The 21,216-nt window shown below is 39.2% G+C and overlaps 1 protein-coding gene across 1 annotated transcript in view; it reads right to left on the reverse strand.

Annotated features, from left to right (window-relative positions):
- LOC140231718 (octopamine receptor beta-2R-like) overlaps nt 1-17,761 on the reverse strand; it is a 39,918-nt gene extending 22,157 nt beyond the window's left edge. Inside the window, exon 1 of the mRNA XM_072311871.1 lies at nt 17,339-17,761. Coding sequence (XP_072167972.1) covers nt 17,339-17,761 — 423 coding nt within the window. The remainder of the gene's footprint in view (nt 1-17,338) is intronic.
- Between the last annotated feature and the right edge of the window lie 3,455 nt (nt 17,762-21,216).

The following is a 21,216-nucleotide window of genomic DNA, read 5'->3' on the forward strand; positions in this document are numbered from 1 at the left end:
CTGGACGATCTCCCACCGGCCACCGGCCGATTTTTACGAAATCGCTCAGCGACCGACGGACGATCGATAGGTCATCTACCGGTGACCCGTAGGCGTACCGGCGGCCACCCGCTGGTCTCTGCCAAGAATTTCTCACGAGCTACCTGTGTTTCTTAATGTACCTATGTGATTTGTGATGTGTTGATTAATTAATTAATTAAGATAAAACTCGAGGCAAAAGATCTAAGAGTTGAATTATCAACTAACAAACCTCAGCTATGTGATACCACAGATAACTAGAAATTAGGAAATAAAACAAAAGGGAGGAACATCCGAAATGGAACAAAGATTAGAATAGATTAGAATTTTCCAAAATATTTTGTTTGCTTGTATATTTTACAATATTTTTCAATTCCTATTCAATTTCATATTTTAATTTTCCCCATCTCTTCTCATTCATTTCTTCTTCAATCAATAGGCCTTTAATGAATGATAAGGTAACCAAACCATATTTTACTACGTCAACATTATCGACACTAACTTTTAGCTTTGATCTCTTTTGCCACAAAGTGGTTGCCTCTGACTTCCATGTCCCTCATGTTGGTTGCCGAGATATTAAAGGGGAAGGTTAGTAACTGATCAGTGGGAATCAGTGGAAATGCTGGGAGATGATTGTTCCAATCCTTATGGGATTCATTCAAGAGTTCATTGTATATCTATTGTTGTGTGAAAATGATTTGCTTCAGAACGGTCTCATATTCAAGTAATGTGCAGATTAATGCTCCGTCACTGACCAGGGACGCTAACCTGGAAGCATTAAACTGCACATTACTTGAATATGAGACCATTCTGAAGCAAATCATTTTCACACAACAATAGATATACAATGAACTCTTGAATGAATCCCATAAGGATTGGAACAATCACCTCCCAGCATTTCCACTGATTCCCACTGATCAGTTACTAGCCTTCCCCTTTAAGATGCTAAGATGTTGATGGGATTTTCAATATGCCTCTTATCCCCCCCCCCCTTTTTTTTTTCTTCCCCACATTGCGCTAGATTATCTTCTCCATCTAGTCTCTGGTTACCTTCAATGCTTCTGTTAGGCCCATTATTTTAACATTTTTAGTCCCTAAATCGCTCGAAGGCGACCGCTCGATCTATTCTCTTGGTTTTCTTCTGTGCTGTTGTCATTTTTGTCTCTGTTATTTTTGTTCCCTAAATCCCTCGGCAGCGACTGCTCGATTAGGTCAGTGCCTGGGCGGTTCCCGCTCGGACACCGAGCGTATTTTGGGCAGCGAGTGAAAACTGGTCGGTCGCCGCTTAAATTTTAATTCCGCGTTAAAACTTCAGCGGCGACCGACCGATGCCCTAAAAATCAGTGGCGCCTGGTCGGTCACTGGTCGGTCACCGGTCGTTGTCCGACCGGTTTTGGCTAAAAACTCGCCGACCGGTCGCCGAGCAGGCTGATTTTGGGGGTTGTGACCGTAGCCTAAAATAAACCGTTTACAGTTATGGTTTATTGAAAAAAAATAGTGATACACTGTATATTCTTATATAAAATAGGTATTTTAGGCTTTATTGCAAAATGTTTATATGTTAGGAATTTTTGTGATAAATCTGACTTACACATACGTATTGAATGTGATAACTCAAATATATTCTAAATCAGTACTCATAATGGCAAACAATTGTATTACCACCGTTGTCTGAAGAACTAAGTCTGGTCACTTCATTTCCCACATGCATGAATGGGGCTCGCTATTCTTCTGGGGTGGGGGTGTTGTGATGATGTTGGGGTGTTATTGTCCTGTTCAATGTCGATTCCAATCTTTGTAATTGCAAAACGAAAGCAAAAACATACAAACAAACCAACAAACAAACCCCAGACAATTACAAAACAATCCATGACAGATTTGTGGTTTGTGACTCGTTTCATCAAATTGGACCTAGATTATGAAGGCCATGGAATTTTGTAGTTCTATATACAGTGCCATTAGTGGCTACCCTATGGAGGTGATGACGTCATCCCTTCTCTTGTGTCCCTCAGAACTATATCGAAATCTTTACTTAAGTAAACTTTCTTTCACATCCAACATAAAAGATATATGCTGTAAATATAATCATTAGCTTGCATCCTTTTCAAACAAAACCCATTTAAACAAGTATCATTTTCTTGTGTGTGTGTGTGTGTGTGTGTGTGTGTGTGTGTGAGCTGTGAGGCTGCACCCACCGCCTTGCTAATTTGTTTGTTAGGTAGCAAGATGTGAATCTGTAGAATTTGATTACTTTCTTACATGTATCTCATGTCCAACTTAGTTCATTGAAACATTCTGCTTTGCTTTATTTCTTTTTCACTAAAGCCAATTTGACCATGGTTTGGAATCGCACCTTCAAAATCGAAGTGCATGTTGTATTCAGTGGCGTATCTAGGGAAAACGGCGCCCGGGGCAAGCACGAAAATTGCGCCCCTAATTTCTAAAAAAGTGTTCAACCCCAATGTCACAAATGTACACACAAGCAGTTATGTACATGTATCAAGGCTGTATGCATGGTTGTTTAATGTGTATGTACACAGGGTGACCAGATTAATGGAGAACATTCTATATGATATAGATATAGTACATACAGGCTGACCAGATCAGTGGAGAATTTTCTACATGGTATACAATGTAGCTACAGTACATGTATGCGTGTGACAGGAAATACATTATAGCTCACTCAATCTAGAATGATTTCACCCATTCCAGAATATTCTAGGAAGTGCTGGCTGAGTGAGGCACTGCCCTTGTAGCCCAATGTGATTGGTAGTTAATTTTGGCAATGATGTTATGCACATAGTTAGACAGTGAGTCATCCAGGATTCCTGGAATTTGGACTTGCTAGTATGTTCAGGTATGTGGCCCCAGGTTGGAGAAAATTACAGAATGTACTAGAAAGGGGTGAATGGATAGTATATAAGCAGGAGAAATTCTGAGGTAGGCAGAGTACCCAACACCTCTGCTCTGAGAGTTACGTCACTTCTGGCTCTGAAGCGACTTGTTATAGTCAGTCCTGTGTTACCTGCTGACCTGCTATACAAACTGTGTTTGTGGAGATAAGGCCTGGGAGACATTTTGCCTGCTGACATTTTGCCTGCAGAGAATTAATTTGCCTACGTTGGAGATAGACCTAGTTTCTGGTCCTGTCACTGTTGGAGTTGTTCCTGAGTTGCCCATGGTAGGCATTGACTTCCTGTTGGGGAATGACTTGGCTGGGGACAAGGTGGTTGCGTCTCCAGTTGTTTCGGATAAACCAGTGGTGGTTGCTGAAACTGAGCAGTTGCAGGAGGAGTTTCCTGGGATTTTCCCAGATTGTGTTGTGACTAGGTCTCAGGCTCGTAGAGCTGTTCAAGATGATGCGGATTCTGTTGATGTGGAGGAGAATTCCGGTGTTTGGTTGGCAGAAACCTTTTTCAAGGATTTGAATGATGGGGTTGCTGTATTAGGCTCCGAGGCTAACAGTGATGGGCTGTTTAGCAAGTCTTCCTTGGTTGAAGCACAGCAGGCAGACTCTGAGTTAAAAGGCTTGTCTCAGACGGCGTGTTCTGAGGCTGAGGCTGAAAAGGTCCCTGAGTGCTATTATGTCAAAGATGGCATTTTGATGAGGAAGTGGAGACCTCCCCATAGGCCAGCTGATGAGGATTGGACGGTGGTCCGTCAAGTTGTTGTCCCTCCCTGTTACCGCGGCGAAATCTTGAGGATTGCTCACGAGTTACCTGTTGGCGGCCATTTAGGCGTCAGAAAGACAAAGGATCGGATCATGAGGCATTTCTATTGGCCAGGGTTGAATGTGGATGTGGCTGAGTTTTGCAAGACTTGTCACACATGTCAGGTGGCTGGCAAACCACAGCATTCAGTGAAACCGGCGCCATTGATTCCGATACCTGCGTTTGAAGAACCATTCAGTCGGGTTCTAGTTGACTGTGTTGGACCTTTGCCTAGGACTAGGTCGGGTCATAAGTACCTCTTGACAATCATGGATATGTCTACACGGTTTCCAGAGGCTATCCCATTGAGAAATATCACTGCCAAGACTGTGGTAGATGCTCTAGTGCAGTTTTTCACTAGGTATGGGTTGTCCAAGGAAGTGCAGTCTGACCAAGGGTCAAATTTCATGTCAGGCATATTTCAAGAGGTGATGTATCGTTTGGGTGTGAAGCAGCTGAAGTCGTCAGCTTATCATCCCCAATCCCAAGGTGCATTGGAGCGCTACCACCAGACCCTAAAGACAATGATTAGGGCATTTTGTGAGGAGTATCCCGAGGATTGGGATAAGGGCATCCCTTTCCTGTTGTTTGCAACGAGGGACTCCCCAAGTGAGTCGACGGGTTTCAGCCCATTTGAGTTGGTGTACGGTCATGAAGTTAGGGGCCCATTGAAGCTCATCAAAGAGAAATTTATGACTGAGGATGATGAGGTCCACCTACTTGACTATGTGTCAAAGTTTCGTGAAAGGCTTTTAAAGGCTTGTGAGGTAGCTAGGGAACACTTGAAAGTGTCACAAGACTCAATGAAGAGAAAGGCAGACAAAAATGCCAAAGCCCGAACCTTCAAACCAGGTGACAAAGTTCTTGTACTGCTGCCCATACAAGGTGAACCACTGAAAGCCAAGTTCAGTGGCCCATACTGTGTCAAAAGGAAACTCAGTGATGTGAACTATGTGATCAGCACACCAGATAATTGCAAAGAACAGAGAATGTGCCATGTCAATATGTTGAAAGAGTGCTATGACAGAAAGTCAGTTGGTGTGACATAGGTAGTGGATAGCACAGTATCAAGTTAAGGGTGAAAGGTTTTCACCTCACATTACACATACAGTGTTTAGCTTATCCATTACTGAGGTACCGGTATGCAATTTGAGTGTGACATGATTAGCTCAGAAAATTCAAGCAATATCAATGTAAATGGTATCCATGAAAAGAGAACATGGAATTAATGCAGCTATTCAAAGGGCATGTGATAGTATGTGATTATGGTTGCTTGACTTGGATTTTACCTCACATTCGTTGTAAATAACAATAAGAAATTGTGAAGGTAAAAGAAACCCTTGCTACGGCAAGGCTTTCTTTTTCCCATGGGGGATGGTGTCACAAATGTACACACAAGTAGTTATGTACATGTATCAAGGCTGTATGCATGGTTGTTTAATGTGTATGTACACAGGGTGACCAGATTAATGGAGAACATTCTATATGATATAGATATAGTACATACAGGCTGACCAGATCAGTGGAGAATTTTCTACATGGTATACAATGTAGCTACAGTACATGTATGCGTGTGACAGGAAATACATTATAGCTCACTCAATCTAGAATGATTTCACCCATTCCAGAATATTCTAGGAAGTGCTGGCTGAGTGAGGCACTGCCCTTGTAGCCCAATGTGATTGGTAGTTAATTTTGGCAATGATGTTATGCACATAGTTAGACAGTGAGTCATCCAGGATTCCTAGAATTTGGACTTGCTAGTATGTTCAGGTATGTGGCCCCAGGTTGGAGAAAATTACAGAATGTACTAGAAAGGGGTGAATGGATAGTATATAAGCAGGAGAAATTCTGAGGTAGGCAGAGTACCCAACACCTCTGCTCTGAGAGTTACGTCACTTCTGGCTCTGAAGCGACTTGTTATAGTCAGTCCTGTGTTACCTGCTGACCTGCTATACAAACTGTGTTTGTGGAGATAAGGCCTGGGAGACATTTTGCCTGCTGACATTTTGCCTGCAGAGAATTAATTTGCCTACGTTGGAGATAGACTCCATATTTTAGTGTCAACGGACATTATTACGGCAAAGCTGTTGACGGGCTGGTTTCTTTGCTGGACATTATAAAGTGAATCATCATTCAACGCATCAACTGGACGTGGTCGTCATAACGTTTGGATTTTGCACGTTTCGCCGTGGACATACACCTTGTTTATCGTGGGCTTTACCCTGGATTTATAAAGTGGATTATTGCAACCAGTGCCTTTGGAGTTACGTCGGAGGAACCATTCATCGGTGCGTCAAGGATCATTCATCGGTGCATCGAACATCGTATCTGAACATTTTCAAAGGACTACTTGATAACATAATATGTAAGTGATTCTATAACCGATTTGTAATTGTTTTTATTGATCATTATCGTACTGATGTGAACACCGATTACGAGTCTGTACCCACAATATCACTGTTAATAAACCGCCTGAACATTAGTTGATGGTTTCTTTTGTGCGATCATTCTCAGAGTGATTGTGGTCGTAACACCCAACCCCATCCCGGTAGGGACTTTAAACAAAGTCCACATGATGCTTTTTCAAGCACTTAAAAGGGATCTTTTGAGGGTGATTTAAATTTTATGTAATGAATTTTGATAGATTTTGGCGAGCGAGCGCAGCGAGCGAGCCGAACATTTTTGTATTTCACCTTACAAAACATGGAATTCTTGTCATTTTTTGCTTATTAAATCTCACAATTATAGTGACGACCTTATAGATAACGATTTATACCAAAATACTGAGGACTTAAAAAAATACTCTAAATTAGTGCGCGCGAGTGAGCTGAAATTTGTATATGTCCTCGTCATCATCACGTATTGTTCTCAATCTTTTTTATATAAATTTTGGCGAGCGAGCGCAGCGAGCAAGCCGAACATTTTTGTATTTCACCATACAAAACATGGAATTCTTGTCATTTTTTGCTTATTAAATCTCACAATTATAGTGACGACCTTATAGATAACGATTTATACTAACAAACTGAGGACTTGAAAAAATGCTCTAAATTAGTACGAGCGAATGAGCCGAAATTTGTATATTTCTGCGTCATCATTACGTTTTTTTTTTTCTTATCTTTTGTGATTTTTTTTTGCGCCCCCCTCCCCCGTATGTTCGACACCGTTGGCGTCCTCTTTTGATCCAATCGGCGATATTTCAGCTTACAAAACATTGAATTCTTGTCATTTTTTGCTTATTAAATCTCACAATTATAGTGACGACCTTATAGATAACGATTTATACCAAAATACTGAGGACTTAAAAAAATACTCTAAATTAGTGCGCGCGAGTGAGCTGAAATTTGTATATGTCCTCGTCATCATCACGTATTGTTCTCAATCTTTTTTATATAAATTTTGGCGAGCGAGCGCAGCGAGCGAGCCGAACATTTTTGTATTTCACCTTACAAAACATGGAATTCTTGTCATTTTTTGCTTATTAAATCTCACAATTATAGTGACGACCTTATAGATAACGATTTATACTAACAAACTGAGGACTTGAAAAAATGCTCTAAATTAGTACGAGCGAATGAGCCGAAATTTGTATATTTCTGCGTCATCATTACGTTTTTTTTTTTCTTATCTTTTGTGATTTTTTTTTGCGCCCCCCTCCCCCGTATGTTCGACACCGTTGGCGTCCTCTTTTGATCCAATCGGCGATATTTCAGCTTACAAAACATTGAATTCTTGTCATTTTTTGCTTATTAAATCTCACAATTATAGTGACGACCTTATAGATAACGATTTATACTAACAAACTGAGGACTTGAAAAAATACTCTAAATTAGTACGAGCGAGTGAGCCGAAATTTGTATATTTCCGCGTCATCATTACGTTTTGTTATTATCTTGTTAATTGATTCGGGGTTTTTTGCGCCCCCCCCCCCCCCACCCTATGTTCGAAATCGTTGGCGCCTTGTTTTGATCCAATTGGCGATCGCTTCAGAACGAAAGAAATTGCAGCCGATGCTCCGTGAAACATTGTGCCTGCTATAAAATGACATGTGTGAACACAATAGACACTGTCATTTTGTCATCATCACGTTTTGTTCTTACCTTCTTTTTTTCTATAAATTTTGGCGAGCGAGTGCAGCGAGCGAGCCGAAAATTTTTGTATTTCAGCTCACAGAACATGGAATTTTTGTGTGAACACAATAAACATTGTCATTTTGTCCGCGTCACCATCATGTTTTGTTTTTATCTTGTTTGATTTGGTTTTCTGCCCCCCCCCCCCCCAACCATTCTCCCTCCCCCCTTCCGGGCGATTTTTTTTTTCTTCTTCTTCTTCTTCTTCTTTCCTTTTTTTTCTTCTTCTTCGTTTTTTTCCCGTTTTTTTGCGCCCCCAAGGAGTGGCGCCCGGGGCACGTGCCCCCTTGCCCCCCCCCCCCCCCCAGATACGCCACTGGTTGTATTCTCGTATAATATCGTGTGGCATGTATTTTCAATTACAACGTCCAAAAATCTAGACGTTTAAATCACCAACAAGCAAGGATACGAAATCAGGGCAGAAATTGTTGTCTACTCATGAAAAGCATGTATGGAAGTTTTGATTTGTTTTTCCACTTTCAGAGAGAAAAATAAGGTTAAGAATCAACTTCTTTTCTCGGTATACGTCTAGTGTAGATGTAGCACTCAATCAGACGTCTGCCTAATGCAATGCATAAAAAGCTGCCGGTTTGTGATAGATGGAAATCAAAGATGACTTAATCATGGCGTTTTAATTTATCTGGCACGGCATGCAATTTATAGGCACTGATAAGAGAGCGGGAATGAATAGGCTGGATCGTGAAATAGATCGTACAGAAAAGTGGAAACACGAGTTAATGAAATTTGAGCTGCACTGTCTATATCTGCTACGCTCTCTATTATCAGGAGAGATTTCATTTTAAAAGGAATGAGTACGTACCGGTGTTTCCCTCGGACTGGTTAAGAATGATTTTTTTTTTTTTTCATACAGCCACTTTGTTGATGGAAATAGTAAGAATGGAACAATGTACAAGATGATGATAGCGACAAGAGTGGTATAGAAGAACATAGGCACACAGCAATAAAAGAAGAATGAAAATTGATATGGGGTAAGGATGAAATGTCATGAGGGAAAAAGAAAACAAGCATAAGCCTTACTCCATAGTAAAACGTACTTTTAACTCTCTATCTCTCTCTCTCTCTCTCTCTGCTTTTGTTGTTATTACTGTTGTTTTACATTTTGAAATTAACGTTTACGGAGGTATGTAATCAATGAAGACATTGAAGGAAAGATATTATTCAGAGGGGTGAAGGTTCAGGTGTGAGTTTCTTCAGTTTGTCTCCCTCTACAAATCAAATTTTTGTTAAGATCGCAACTGCTGATCTGTAAATTAACAAACATGTCGGAAAAAAGGCAAATGAAAGGAACCAGTGGGACTCGAACCTGTCATCTACTGCTTTCCGGGCAGCGTCACTACCACCAGGCTGTCCCTGTTTGTTAATTTACAGATCAGCAGTTGCGATCTTAACAAATTTAATTTGTAGAGGGAGACAGAGTGAAGAAACTCGCACCTGAATGAAGACATTGTTATCAATTTCACAGCAAGAACACTCATCCACTTGTAAACATGATGTGTAGGTATCATATGTGTTTGTCATCACGATTTTCATAGAATTGTGCCTTATTCTGTATTTTCAGCTTCATTTCATTCTTGATAATGTTTTTCTTGTTGACACTATTGCATCATGCATATAATAACAAATCTCCTTTTTCCCTCCAGCATAGGAAATTATATCAATTTATGATTTTCATTGCACAGTACAATGTGGGTGTAACGTATGCAATGTATTGTAACTATGTAGATGATACGACAAAGCATTTATCATCATTACCTTACTTCCTTTTCGAGGGCCAATATGCTCTCATTTATGTAAGGTCCCTCTGAACCAGCGGTGTGCATGGTGAATTAAAGGAAATTGCCTCATGGCTAAGATGAATAGCTACCCTGCTAATTACGATTTCGTTAAAAGGGGAGGGGGAGGGGTAGTAACATTAAGCATCTTTTGATTTGACCAGAGATTCAGATCAAGAAGAAACTTGGCCTCCCTTGAGCTTTGAATGGCTGGAGAAAGCTCCATGAACGGAATGTGTATAACCTGATTTACTGTCCTGATTTACAAAACGAGATCAACTACCTTGTTATCTCAGTAGCATTCCTTGGTCAACACAGCCCAATAAAACGTCTGCTTTCTACATGCGCACACGGAGCCTACACTTACGTATCTGCGCTTGAATACTTTTTTTAATGTCTGCAGGTGGTTTCGCATAAGTCACTCTGATTTTAATTTTAATGCATGCATGATTTCAGCTACTCTGACAATTTGTGTGTCGCATTGTGTTATGTTACAGACCCTTTCAAACCTATCACTTAAACAGTTTCCCTTTTCTCTCGAAATGCCTTCTTATCTTTCTGCAGGTTGCTTTCTGTTCATTTATCTATCTTTTATAAATCAATTTTTTGTCTACGATTCTATGATAGAGAATATAGGCCTCCCATCTATGTTTCATTCGTGCAATTATGCATAATCTTCGCTTCTCTTGCTTTCATGAAGGCCCTTTACATTGTGTAACTAACAATAACTAACAGCTCTGTGTCTTCATAATACAATTTTGGATTTTTTTTTGGCAGTATATATGCTTTCAATGACAGCAGTCCACACAGCACGTATGTATCTGCGTGCATGTGTAATTTGTGGATTGCGTACCTGAGATAAGTATGTGTGGTGAGCGTTTTTTTTTTTTTTTTTTTTTTTTTGTGTGTGTACGTGCAATTTGTGTATAAATTCAAGATGTATGTTGTGATCTTTGGGTCACCCCATGCACTGATTATGTTTTAGAATATGTCACGTATATAGATTGAGATATTCATGTGTCCACATAAGTGATAGTTAAATCACCATGTATTTGCATTATATATTACAATTATCTTAGTTGCTGAAATCATGACTTATCCTTAAATCAGAATTTTCGCACATCTGCACCAGAGCGATGATTCCATAATGATAGGGGAGCAAATCATTTCAATCATGATGAAATTCAGATTACCGGGCCAGTGATATTTATTATTTCCTAACAAGAATAATGCGCGGGTAAACAAAACAAAACAAGAGAAAGAGAGAGGAGGGGCAGAAACAACGTAGTAAAAGGATGCAAACTGCATTTAAAAACAAATTTTGTCGAAGTAATTGCATCGCACTCCATTAATTTGATTGCCCATTGCGCTGGTCTAAACAACAATCAGATATCTGGACAGCTTGAGACGTATCCACACACTCTTTTTATTTTTCAAAGAGGTCCTCCCTTTGGACGACCGAACATTGTTTATTGCAGAAAACTATTTTGAGCAAAATACGTCAATCACTTTCAAGTATCTCTTCTTTTCCTTACGTGCAGTCCCCTGGAAAATAATCAATTATATACATTTTATTTTTCCTTACACGCATACCCAATCAGCCCTTTTCTCTTCAAAACAGCTAGTGTGTTGCTCTTCTCTGCTATATTCTTGGATACAATGCAGCTTTCCTTTTTACTCACCACTTTGAACTAGATTTCATGGGTGGAATAAGAGTATCATATTTCTTATTTCATATTGATTAGATTTTGAGGAAAAGACACAGGAAATGATGTAACAGAATCAGTAATAATAACAACAAAATACAAGACCATTCTCTGAAACACTTTACTTCTAAAAGCATCAGGATATGAAACGATCTTGATTACAATGTATTTCCTTCTAACGATTTTCTTTCTTTTTGAATTTCAGCAACGTGCATGACTCCGGGATAAAAATTATCATTATCATTATTATCATTCTGTGTTACTTTACAAGTGGAAAAAGAGCAATGAACTCCAACTATGAAGTGAAGGTATCGCGTTTTCGTTTTTGTGCAGGGTATTGCGTTTGCGTGTGAGCGTGTGTGTGTGTGTGTGTGTGTGTGTGTGAAACTATGCAAGTTCAACTGAAAATCAAGGTGTACAGTTAGTAACAATATAGAGCCTGCTTTCTTTTGTCAGAATTCTGCACATAATTATAATACATCGACCGAGATGTTCTATTCTACTAATATTTTGTTGCTTTATCAAACATGTCCAAACTGAATATTATATCGTCATACATGTATTAGGTATATTTCACATTTTACATATCAAATTACGAAAATAAATAGAAATTGAATTAAAGCAAAAGTTTATATTTCATGTGAATGTGTATGCGGTTTTGTGTTTATTTACTGAGTACAAGTGTGTGTGTGTGTGTGTGTTTGTGTGTATGCGTGCACACGGTACCTGTAGTGTGTGTTTATGGATCTATGTCAGAGACTGTGGTGCATTTTTACACCCCTTGCGTCTTTCCCGAAGTGTGAATGAAGAGGATATTACATAATTAGGTAAAGTAGTTTTCTTGTTATGCATTTATGGTCATTTCAACCGAAGGCGTCATACGGGCTGGGACACTTTAACTAACCACAGAAAGATAGAATGAGAAAAGTCTAGTAAAAGAAAAGGATACCATACGAGATCAAAGAATTGAGAAAGGAGTGCTAAAACCACTTTCGTTTGTTCATTTCTATATGAAGATAATTATAATTGACACAGAGATACACATACTTAAACACGGCGTGTATAGAACACTCTTTTTTAAGCAGCTGATGGAGACCAAGAAAATGATACTTCTATACCTACCAATTTTAGGCGTATCAGGGCAATTACCCCCCCCCCCACACACACACACACACACACACACATGCTGGTTGGAGGTAAGGTTAGAGTAAAGATTAGGGTTAGGGTTAGGTTTATGGTGAGGAGTTTGGGTTAGGGTTAGGATTAGGTTTAGCATCAGGATTAGGATTAGGGCCAGGGGAAGGGTCCGGGGTAATGGGAAGGGGATAATTGCCCTAGACCCATTTCAGGATATAGCGTGTCTCCCACTTCTGAATACAACAGCAAAATCCTTGATAACCTTACCTGTTAGCCCAAGGGAAATTTGACAATGAGAAATATTTAAAGGGGAAGTCAAGTCCAAATATACGTTAGTCTGATAAGAAAGAGTAAAATATTACGAGTTTAGCAGTATAATTTTGATCAAAATCGGATGAAAAAATAAGGAAGTTATGATATTTTGAATTTTCACTATTTTTTCGAGAAACATTTCTTGAACGGTCAATATGAATATGCAAATGGAAAAGTGAGCATGTCATCCCCTCACTATACTTCCCATCTATAGTTTGTACATGCTGGCCCGAAGTCACGAAGGTGGTACAAATGAAACCATGGTTTAAACCATGGACAAAAACCATGGAGCGCCAAGTGTCGCATGGAATATTTCGTTACGAAATTGGTCATTTCGTCGATGAAATGATTATTTTGTAACGAAATGACACCATTTTGTAACTAAATGAACATTTCGTCCACGAAATGATAATTTTGTTAACGAAACGGTCATTTTGTTGACGAATCACCAATTTCGTAACGAAATATTCCGTGCGACACTTGGCGCTCCATGGTTTTTGTCCATGGTTTAACCCATGGTTTCTTTTGTACCACCTTCGTGAATTCGGGCCAAAGTGTTGAAATTTTCAGTTTTTCAATCAAACGCAATTATGCCTGAGGCTCAAATCCTCGTATATCAAACTGATCACCATTCTGAAGTTATTCAACCAGGAATAGCATCTGTTTCAAACTTCAATGACAGAAACATTGAATTTCAGTTATATTTTTGTACACGATCAATGAAAAATTGTGAGGTTATGACATGGTTAGCTCACTCATTCGCATATTCATATCCACTGTACAAGAACTGTTTTGCAGAAATTAGCAAAACTTCAAGTTGTAATGTTATAACTTATTTTTCATCCGAGTTCAGTCAAATTTTTTACCACTGAAATCGTAAAAGTTTACTCTTCTTTATAAGACTAACTTATATTTAGACTGGATTTTCCCCTTTAAGACTTTAATCACGACATGCCAAGCTAAAGATTTTACAATTCTGACCAATACAGAACACTAATTTCCAGCTTATTGTTCTTTGAAGGTAAACAAGATCCAGAAAACTTACTCGTTTTGTCTTTCTAGATGAATAAACTATTGATACACTTCATCAGAAACACTTCTACGGGAGAGCAATGAGTCTAATCATTTCAGTTTTGTTTTGTTCTTAAGTGAATGAGGTCACTTTCAACTTGTCTAAGATGCTTTCTTTTCCCTCAACGCTTCTAGACTTTTTACTATACATCAGTTTCTATTCATCTTTATTATGTATACAATCATAGTCTTTTTCAGTTTCATCTTTCCCAACAAATACTATTGAAGCCCACGCGTCCGGGAAATAGGTTTGCTTTGGATGCAGCAACTCATGTTGCGTGTGCATATTGTCACAAATGTACACACTATAGTAGTTATGTACATGTATGATGTACTGCATGCATGGTTGTTTTAATGTGTATGTACACAGGTGGACCAGATTAAAGGGTGTGTACAGTTCTGGTCGAGGTGAGGATTTAGCTTTTAACGTTTTGCGAGATATTCAGAAACCACTCTATGAGATGTCAAAGAGCATGCAGTTCTAAGGGGTATCAAAAGTTTATTCGATGAAAATCGGTTTTGAAATGGCTGAGATATCCAAAAACAAGGTGAAACAAAGAGATCCTAATAAAGTTGTGGCATGTCGCCTTTTATTATTAGCACTTTTTTGGATATCTCAGCCATTTGAAAAACAATTTTCATCAAATAAACGTTGAATCCTTCTTAAGGGGAAGGCTAGTAACTGATCAGTGGGAATCAGTGGAAATGCTGGGAGATGATTGTTCCAATCCTTATAGGATTCATTCAAGAATTCATTATATATCTATTGTTGTGTAAAAATGATTTGCTTCAGAACGGTCTCATATTCAAGTAATGTGCAGATTAATGCTCCGTCACTGACCAGGGACGCTAACCTGGAAGCATTAAACTGCACATTACTTGAATATGAGACCATTCTTAAGCAAATCATTTTCGCACAACAATAGATATACAATGAACTCTTGAATGAATCCCATAAGGATTGTCACAATCATCTCCCAGCATTTCCACTGATTCCCACTGATCAGTTACTAGCCTTCCCCTTTAAAATTACATGCTCTTTCATATTTCATAAGAGGCTTTTCATTATCTCACTTAGGAATGTTCAAAACATGAATCCCCACCTCAACCAGTACTGAACAGTCCCTTTAATGGAGAGCATTCTATATGATATAGATATAGTACATACAGGCTGACCAGATCAGTGGAGAATTTTCTAGGTGGTATACAATGTAACTACAGTATATGAATATGACAGGAAATACATAATAGCTCACTCAAACTAGAATGATTTCTCACCCATTCCAGAATGTTCTAGGAAGTGCTTACATATTTGGCTGAGTGAGGCACTGTCCTTGTAGCCCAATGTGATTGGTAGTTATTTTTGGCAATGATGTTATGCACATGGTTAGGCAGTGAGTCAACTAGGATTCCTGGAACGGTGTTGGACTTGCTAGTATGTTCAAGTGTGTGGCCCCAGGTTGGAGAAAATTACAGAATGTACTAGAAAGGGGTGAATGGATATAAAAGCCGGAGAAATTCTGCAGTAGGCAGAGTACCAAAAACCTCTGCTCTGAGAGTTACGTTACTTCTGGCTCTGAAGTGACTTGTTATAGTCAGTCCTGTGTTACCTGCTGACCTGTTATGTTTGTGGAGATAAGGCCTGGGAGACATTTTGCCTGCAGAGAATTAATTTGCCTACACTAGAGATAGACTCCATTTTTATGTCAATGGACATTGCTATGGCAAAGCTGTGACGGGCTGGATTCCTGGCTGAACATTATTCAGTGAATCATCATTCAACGCATCGACTGTACGTGGTCATCATAACGTTGGATTCTGCACATTTCGCTGTGAACATTATACCGTGGATCTATAACATGGACATATACCGTGGATCTATACCGTGGAGTATTGTAACCTGCGCCTCTGGATTTACGTCGGAGGTATCATTCATCGGTGCATCGCGGATCATTCATTTGTGCATCGAGCATCGTATTTGGACATTTCCAGGGATATTGCATGTAATGCGTGTAAGTGATTCTGTTACTGATTTATAATTGCTTTTGATTGATCATTATTGTACTGATGTGAAAACCGATTACGAGTCTGTACCCACAATATCACTGTTAATAAACCGCCTGAACATTAGTTGATTGTTTCTTTTGTGCGATCATTCTCAGAGTGATTTTGGTCGTAACAATATCATGTATATATATATATATGTATATATATATATATATATATATATATATATAATCATATTCATATATATAAACATGTTGAGAATTCACTTATTGGCTCCACGAATAAATGAAGAAATAAACTTGTAATGCAATTTGGCCAATAAAGAATGAGTTTTGACAAGACTTCAGTTTCTCAAGACTCCTGAAGAAGGCGGAGGCCGCTGAAAATTTAATTCGAATAAACTCATTCTTAGCCAAAAATGCATTATCAGTTTATTTCTTCATTTTATATATAGTATATATATATATATATATATATATATATATATATATAATCGATGCTAAAGTACCTTTTGCATTGTTTGCTGCATATAATACGTGACATGGTTGCATTAAGCGCAGCCACCGTCAGTCATTGTCAACACTACGACAAGACTATCATTCAGGCAATGACACAACAGCACCAAAGTTGATACCACTTTCAAAGCGTGCCATTTATAGTACATCCACATTTTATCTGAAGGAATTGATTGGTCAATATTCAGAAACCACTCGGGCATTGTCTAAACTGTAATGAATGACATTAATATCTTCCGTAGTCTCAATTTCTATTTTCTATGTTTTACTTTCTATTTTTTATGCTTTCATTTGAGGCATAATTTAGCTTTTGAGTATTTCTGTCTAGCAAGAAAGAGAAAGGACGAAAATTGTTTACACAGTGATTTTTTCCAGTAGTCATAATGTAAGGCTTCCCTGGAAATGTACGAGTGGTATAGTGAGTCCCATATCTAAATGATCTTATAGCTGAAATAGGATCTGCACAAGTCACTTGTAAATCATCGACATACAGAGAAAACACAACAATAACAAAAGGAGATTCCACAGTAATGGAAAGAACAGACAAAAGAAAAAGGACAGCCAGAAAGAAAAAAAATGTCAAAACAGAAATAACTTAGGGCCTGAACACGTACATGATATGCTTATGTTTCTCGATGATCTAGTCTGAGTGGTTTTATTCCAATTCTATTTAAAACAGAAGGTTTGCGAGGGGAAATACGAATTCTCGTATGTTTTTGCTGTACTAAATGCTTTTTTCTATATAATGTGTGACTTTTTCACCTTTTTGTGTGTGTGTAAAGTACGACATATTTCTGACGTTCAAGGAAGACGAAATTGGTTAGTAGTGAGCAAGAGCAATAAAGTATAATGACCAACATGATATACTGCAATGAAACCATACAATAGCAAGAGACCATGGAATTGAGGAGTGAAAACAAAAATATTTAAACTTACGGCACACAGGATGTGGTTGTCGAGGAGGAAGCGGCCGTGGTCGTAGATGGACCAGATAGTGAACGTCATACTCGTGAGCGTAACGCCCAAGTCCATGATCGTCAGGTTGAGAATGAGGAGATTATGAGGGTTCGACCTCAGGGTCTTGTCCTGCAGTATGGTGGTCATCGCCATCAAGTTTGCGAACAGGGCCACGAGGAAGATTATCGACATCGTTACGCCTTCCACGATGGCGACTACCGAAGTCGGTTCGTGGTCGATCTGCAAGGCGCTACTCAAGGACATGGTCGCTGAGGCCTGTACTGCCATCGTCGTATTTTCCACTCCCATTTGCTGACTTGAGGTGTCCTCAACGGTGTCGACATCGAATGTAAGAGACATCGTCGACATGGTGCCGAGATTCAGCAATGAATCCGTGGTCATTTTGCGCAAAGTGTGTTTATCCTTCTCTGCTTGCTTTCTTGGATTGGAAGTGGTTCTTGGACATCACCTGAAAGCGCCTTTCCGTGATATCTGACGGAAACTGAATCTCACTCCCGCTATAAATATCTGGGGTCTTTTTCTGTTATCAGTTTTTATGTACCGTTTGCTGCTGGGAATCACTTGACCTTCTGAGCAGTATTCACACTTTAAGTGTGGAACAATAAAGTGGAACTCAGTTTTAATCGTTGCGTTTAGAAAGCGAATCCAGTTAATGTATGAAGATAACAGAGGTTAGCTCCTAACAGCAACGTTGGCTTCATTTGAGCCGAGTTCCATTAAGAACGGCGTTATTGCACACTCCAATTCTACGCAGCAAAAAGGGGGATTTTCTGTGGCTTGTGCTGTTTTAATGGAGACTCTTAGCAAGATCGATATACCGATTTAGATTAAGGTGCGGCTTTATGCATAATCCCTTCTCCAGTGCAGTAATGTTTACTCAACTGGTCTTTACGCGGATGCTTCGAAGTTCAAAATGCGTTCGAAGATAGATGGGTGGAAATTAGGCATAAGACACCAAGCAAATTAATCTTTGCCGATTACATAACCATGCAGTCCATTCAAATCACTGGACGTTCGACAGATAGAATAGAATAGAATAGCAGAACGTATATCACTTTAACGCATCTACGGAGAGAAATGAACTCTATCGCAGAAATTCTTTAATGTTGTTCTCCGACAGCTGTAATGGATTCCAAGTTGACACAGCTAGTTGAACCGCCAAGTGGAAAGCAGTTCCCATGGTAACGCAGATAATGGTTGTAATCATATCGACGGTCGCTTGGGTTGCGCGCGCAGCCAAAGCCGCCAAATCAAATCGCTAGTGTCGTGTTGGATGGCCAGGAGTAGGGCCTATAGTAGAGTAGATGAAATTACCATACCATTACTGAAACAGATGTAGTAATATCACAATCTCCCTCTCTCTTTCTCTCTATATTATTATCCATATATCTATCAAACAAATTATCTGTCCCAATGTTGCATATCACGCTGTATAAGGTATTATAATTTGTTCTTGTTATACATTTCAAAAGTATTATCTTTGTTTCGGTTTCTCCATCAGCATCTTCGTGATAATGTAACTATGGATGATGGTGACATTGAGGGGATCAACACTTTTATACCTTTCTGCTTCCAGACAAAGCAGCCTTTTCACAAACACGCTCACGTACACTCACAGACGAATGTTATCTAACCATTTCTGCTTTTTATCTGGTCACTTTGAATTACGTCGGCACAATACTTTTATGTGTGACTTTGAATTTGAATTGTATTTCATTCTTGATTGACCAGTAAAGACCTAATTAAATCACTGCTCGGTGAGGAAGCAACAATTTTCACCTCCTTTTGACAGCCAGCTTTCATGCCCCCTTCGGAGGGAATGTGAGGCTAGGTAAGTGCCATACCCGGGAGCACAACTGCTGCTGATACAGGGGACTCAGCATGAAGGTCAGGATTGAGAGTCGCTGGTTTTACTCACTGAGCCACAACGGCGGGCTAAAGTTTGTTAAATCGAAGGTTCGTTATTCCGGAGGTTCGTTAGTCGCCCCCCCCCCCCTCCAAGAAAAAAAAAAGCGAAAAAGGTTTCGATATTCCTAAGGATCATTGATTGAAGAATGGAAAAAAAGGTCGTTATTTCGAAAGTCGTTGATCCAAAAACGGAATTTAAGTTCCTTGTTCCGAAAGTTCGTTATTCCGCAGGTTCGCTAATTCGAAACGAAATAAGGTCGTAATTAGTTTTATTTTCGGCTTAACAAACTTGATTTCATTCTCGGATTAGCTAACGTTCGAAATTGATTAGCGAATCTTCGGAGTAAGATCGCTCAGACAGCGTCGCTTAACGTGATCGTCAAAATGAAGAGGATGATCATTGTGATAGCAGACTTTGATTTACTGGAGCTCATTACCCAGTCATTACTCAGTTCCCTGTGATTGATATAGGCCGCCTATGAGTTCGCCATGTTGTGTTTTTCTTCTGTAGAAGGGCTGACTGCATCATTGGAGATGCACAAGTTGCGCTGGACTGTGTAACATTCCCAATATTCTTTTAGTTGGAAGTTTGTATGAAGATTTGGAGATCGGAATTGATTACAAGTTGTGAGATGTTTGGGGCTTTTCTTTTACTTTGCTTTGCGTTTATCAACATTGTTTGTTTTGCTTGTTGATGTCTCTTTCATTCTGCTTAATTAATGACTCATTGCCGATAAGTAGTAGATGGACTATAATTACAATTAACGTATATAGAATATAGATAAAAATTAATGGAGTCAATCAAGGGCCCTGAGCTTTCGATCCTATAATACAGCAGAATGAATCTTCGTCAGAGGCAGAATGATAAACAGGCATGGAAAGCAATCACATCATATAAGGACTATACGCAAAATAAGAACTGTCAGGGGAGGGCTAGGGTTATAAAAGAAAGAAAACAAAAGGTTGGAAGTAATCTGCAAGGAGCCCAACGAGTAAAGGGAGGGGATTAAAGCAGGAGGGTGGACAGACAAAAGGCAGAGGTTTAGGGTCAGCTCTTGCTATTCCACTCTTTTCCTTTCTTCATACCTCTGTCATGACCCCGTCTGTTGTTCCTTATCTTGATTGATGTTGCCTCTCCATTCATCCCTATCCTTCATGGGGTGACAGGTTACCCCCATGGTCGTTGGCATCATTGCTGACCCTCCTATGTGCAGTCCTTATTGAGTTTCCCTGCCTGATAAGTGAAAAAGAAAAAGAAGAAGATAAAATGCATTGTGTATTTTATACTGAAATATTGGAATTTTGAACGCAAAGCCAAACATTTTAACAATAACAACAACAACAACAACCTGTTTATCATTTTGCCTCTGACAAAGATTCTGCTAGGATCGAAAGCTCAGGCCCCTTTGACCCCATTTTACTCCATTGGCTCGTCACAGTTAGATAAGCAGTTTTCAGCAGCTTTTTTTTTTTTTTTTTTTGCTACATAAAAAAATAATCATAGATTCCAGGAAGTAAAAAAAAAAAAAAAAAAAAAAATTAGGCCGATACAGATATAGTATCCGTTTTATACCTTCACTTTGTACTTGAATCAAAGCTTCAACTTCAGGGTATAAATTAACACTTATAATTCCCCGTCTATCATGTCTATCACAGTTATTTTCCCACGCATATCACTAACAATAAACACACTGTGACGCACGAAAACCAAACATGCATGTACTATTTCTCTTCTTCGTCTTCCTTCTCTTCATTTCTTCCTCTTGTAAAGCATAGGCCTACAGTTCAATTTGGTGTTATTCATATATACTGTGTGGTTAGTCGGTGCCTATATTGAGGGGATGTATCCTTCATATCAGTCACGTTTTCTTGCTCTCCTATGAAGACGCAGAAAATTACAGAGGCTTTAGTGTTACACCACTTTCAAA

This window comes from Diadema setosum, chromosome 8 (genome assembly GCF_964275005.1).
Source record: "Diadema setosum chromosome 8, eeDiaSeto1, whole genome shotgun sequence".
In the NCBI taxonomy this organism is placed as follows: Eukaryota; Metazoa; Echinodermata; class Echinoidea; order Diadematoida; family Diadematidae; genus Diadema; species Diadema setosum.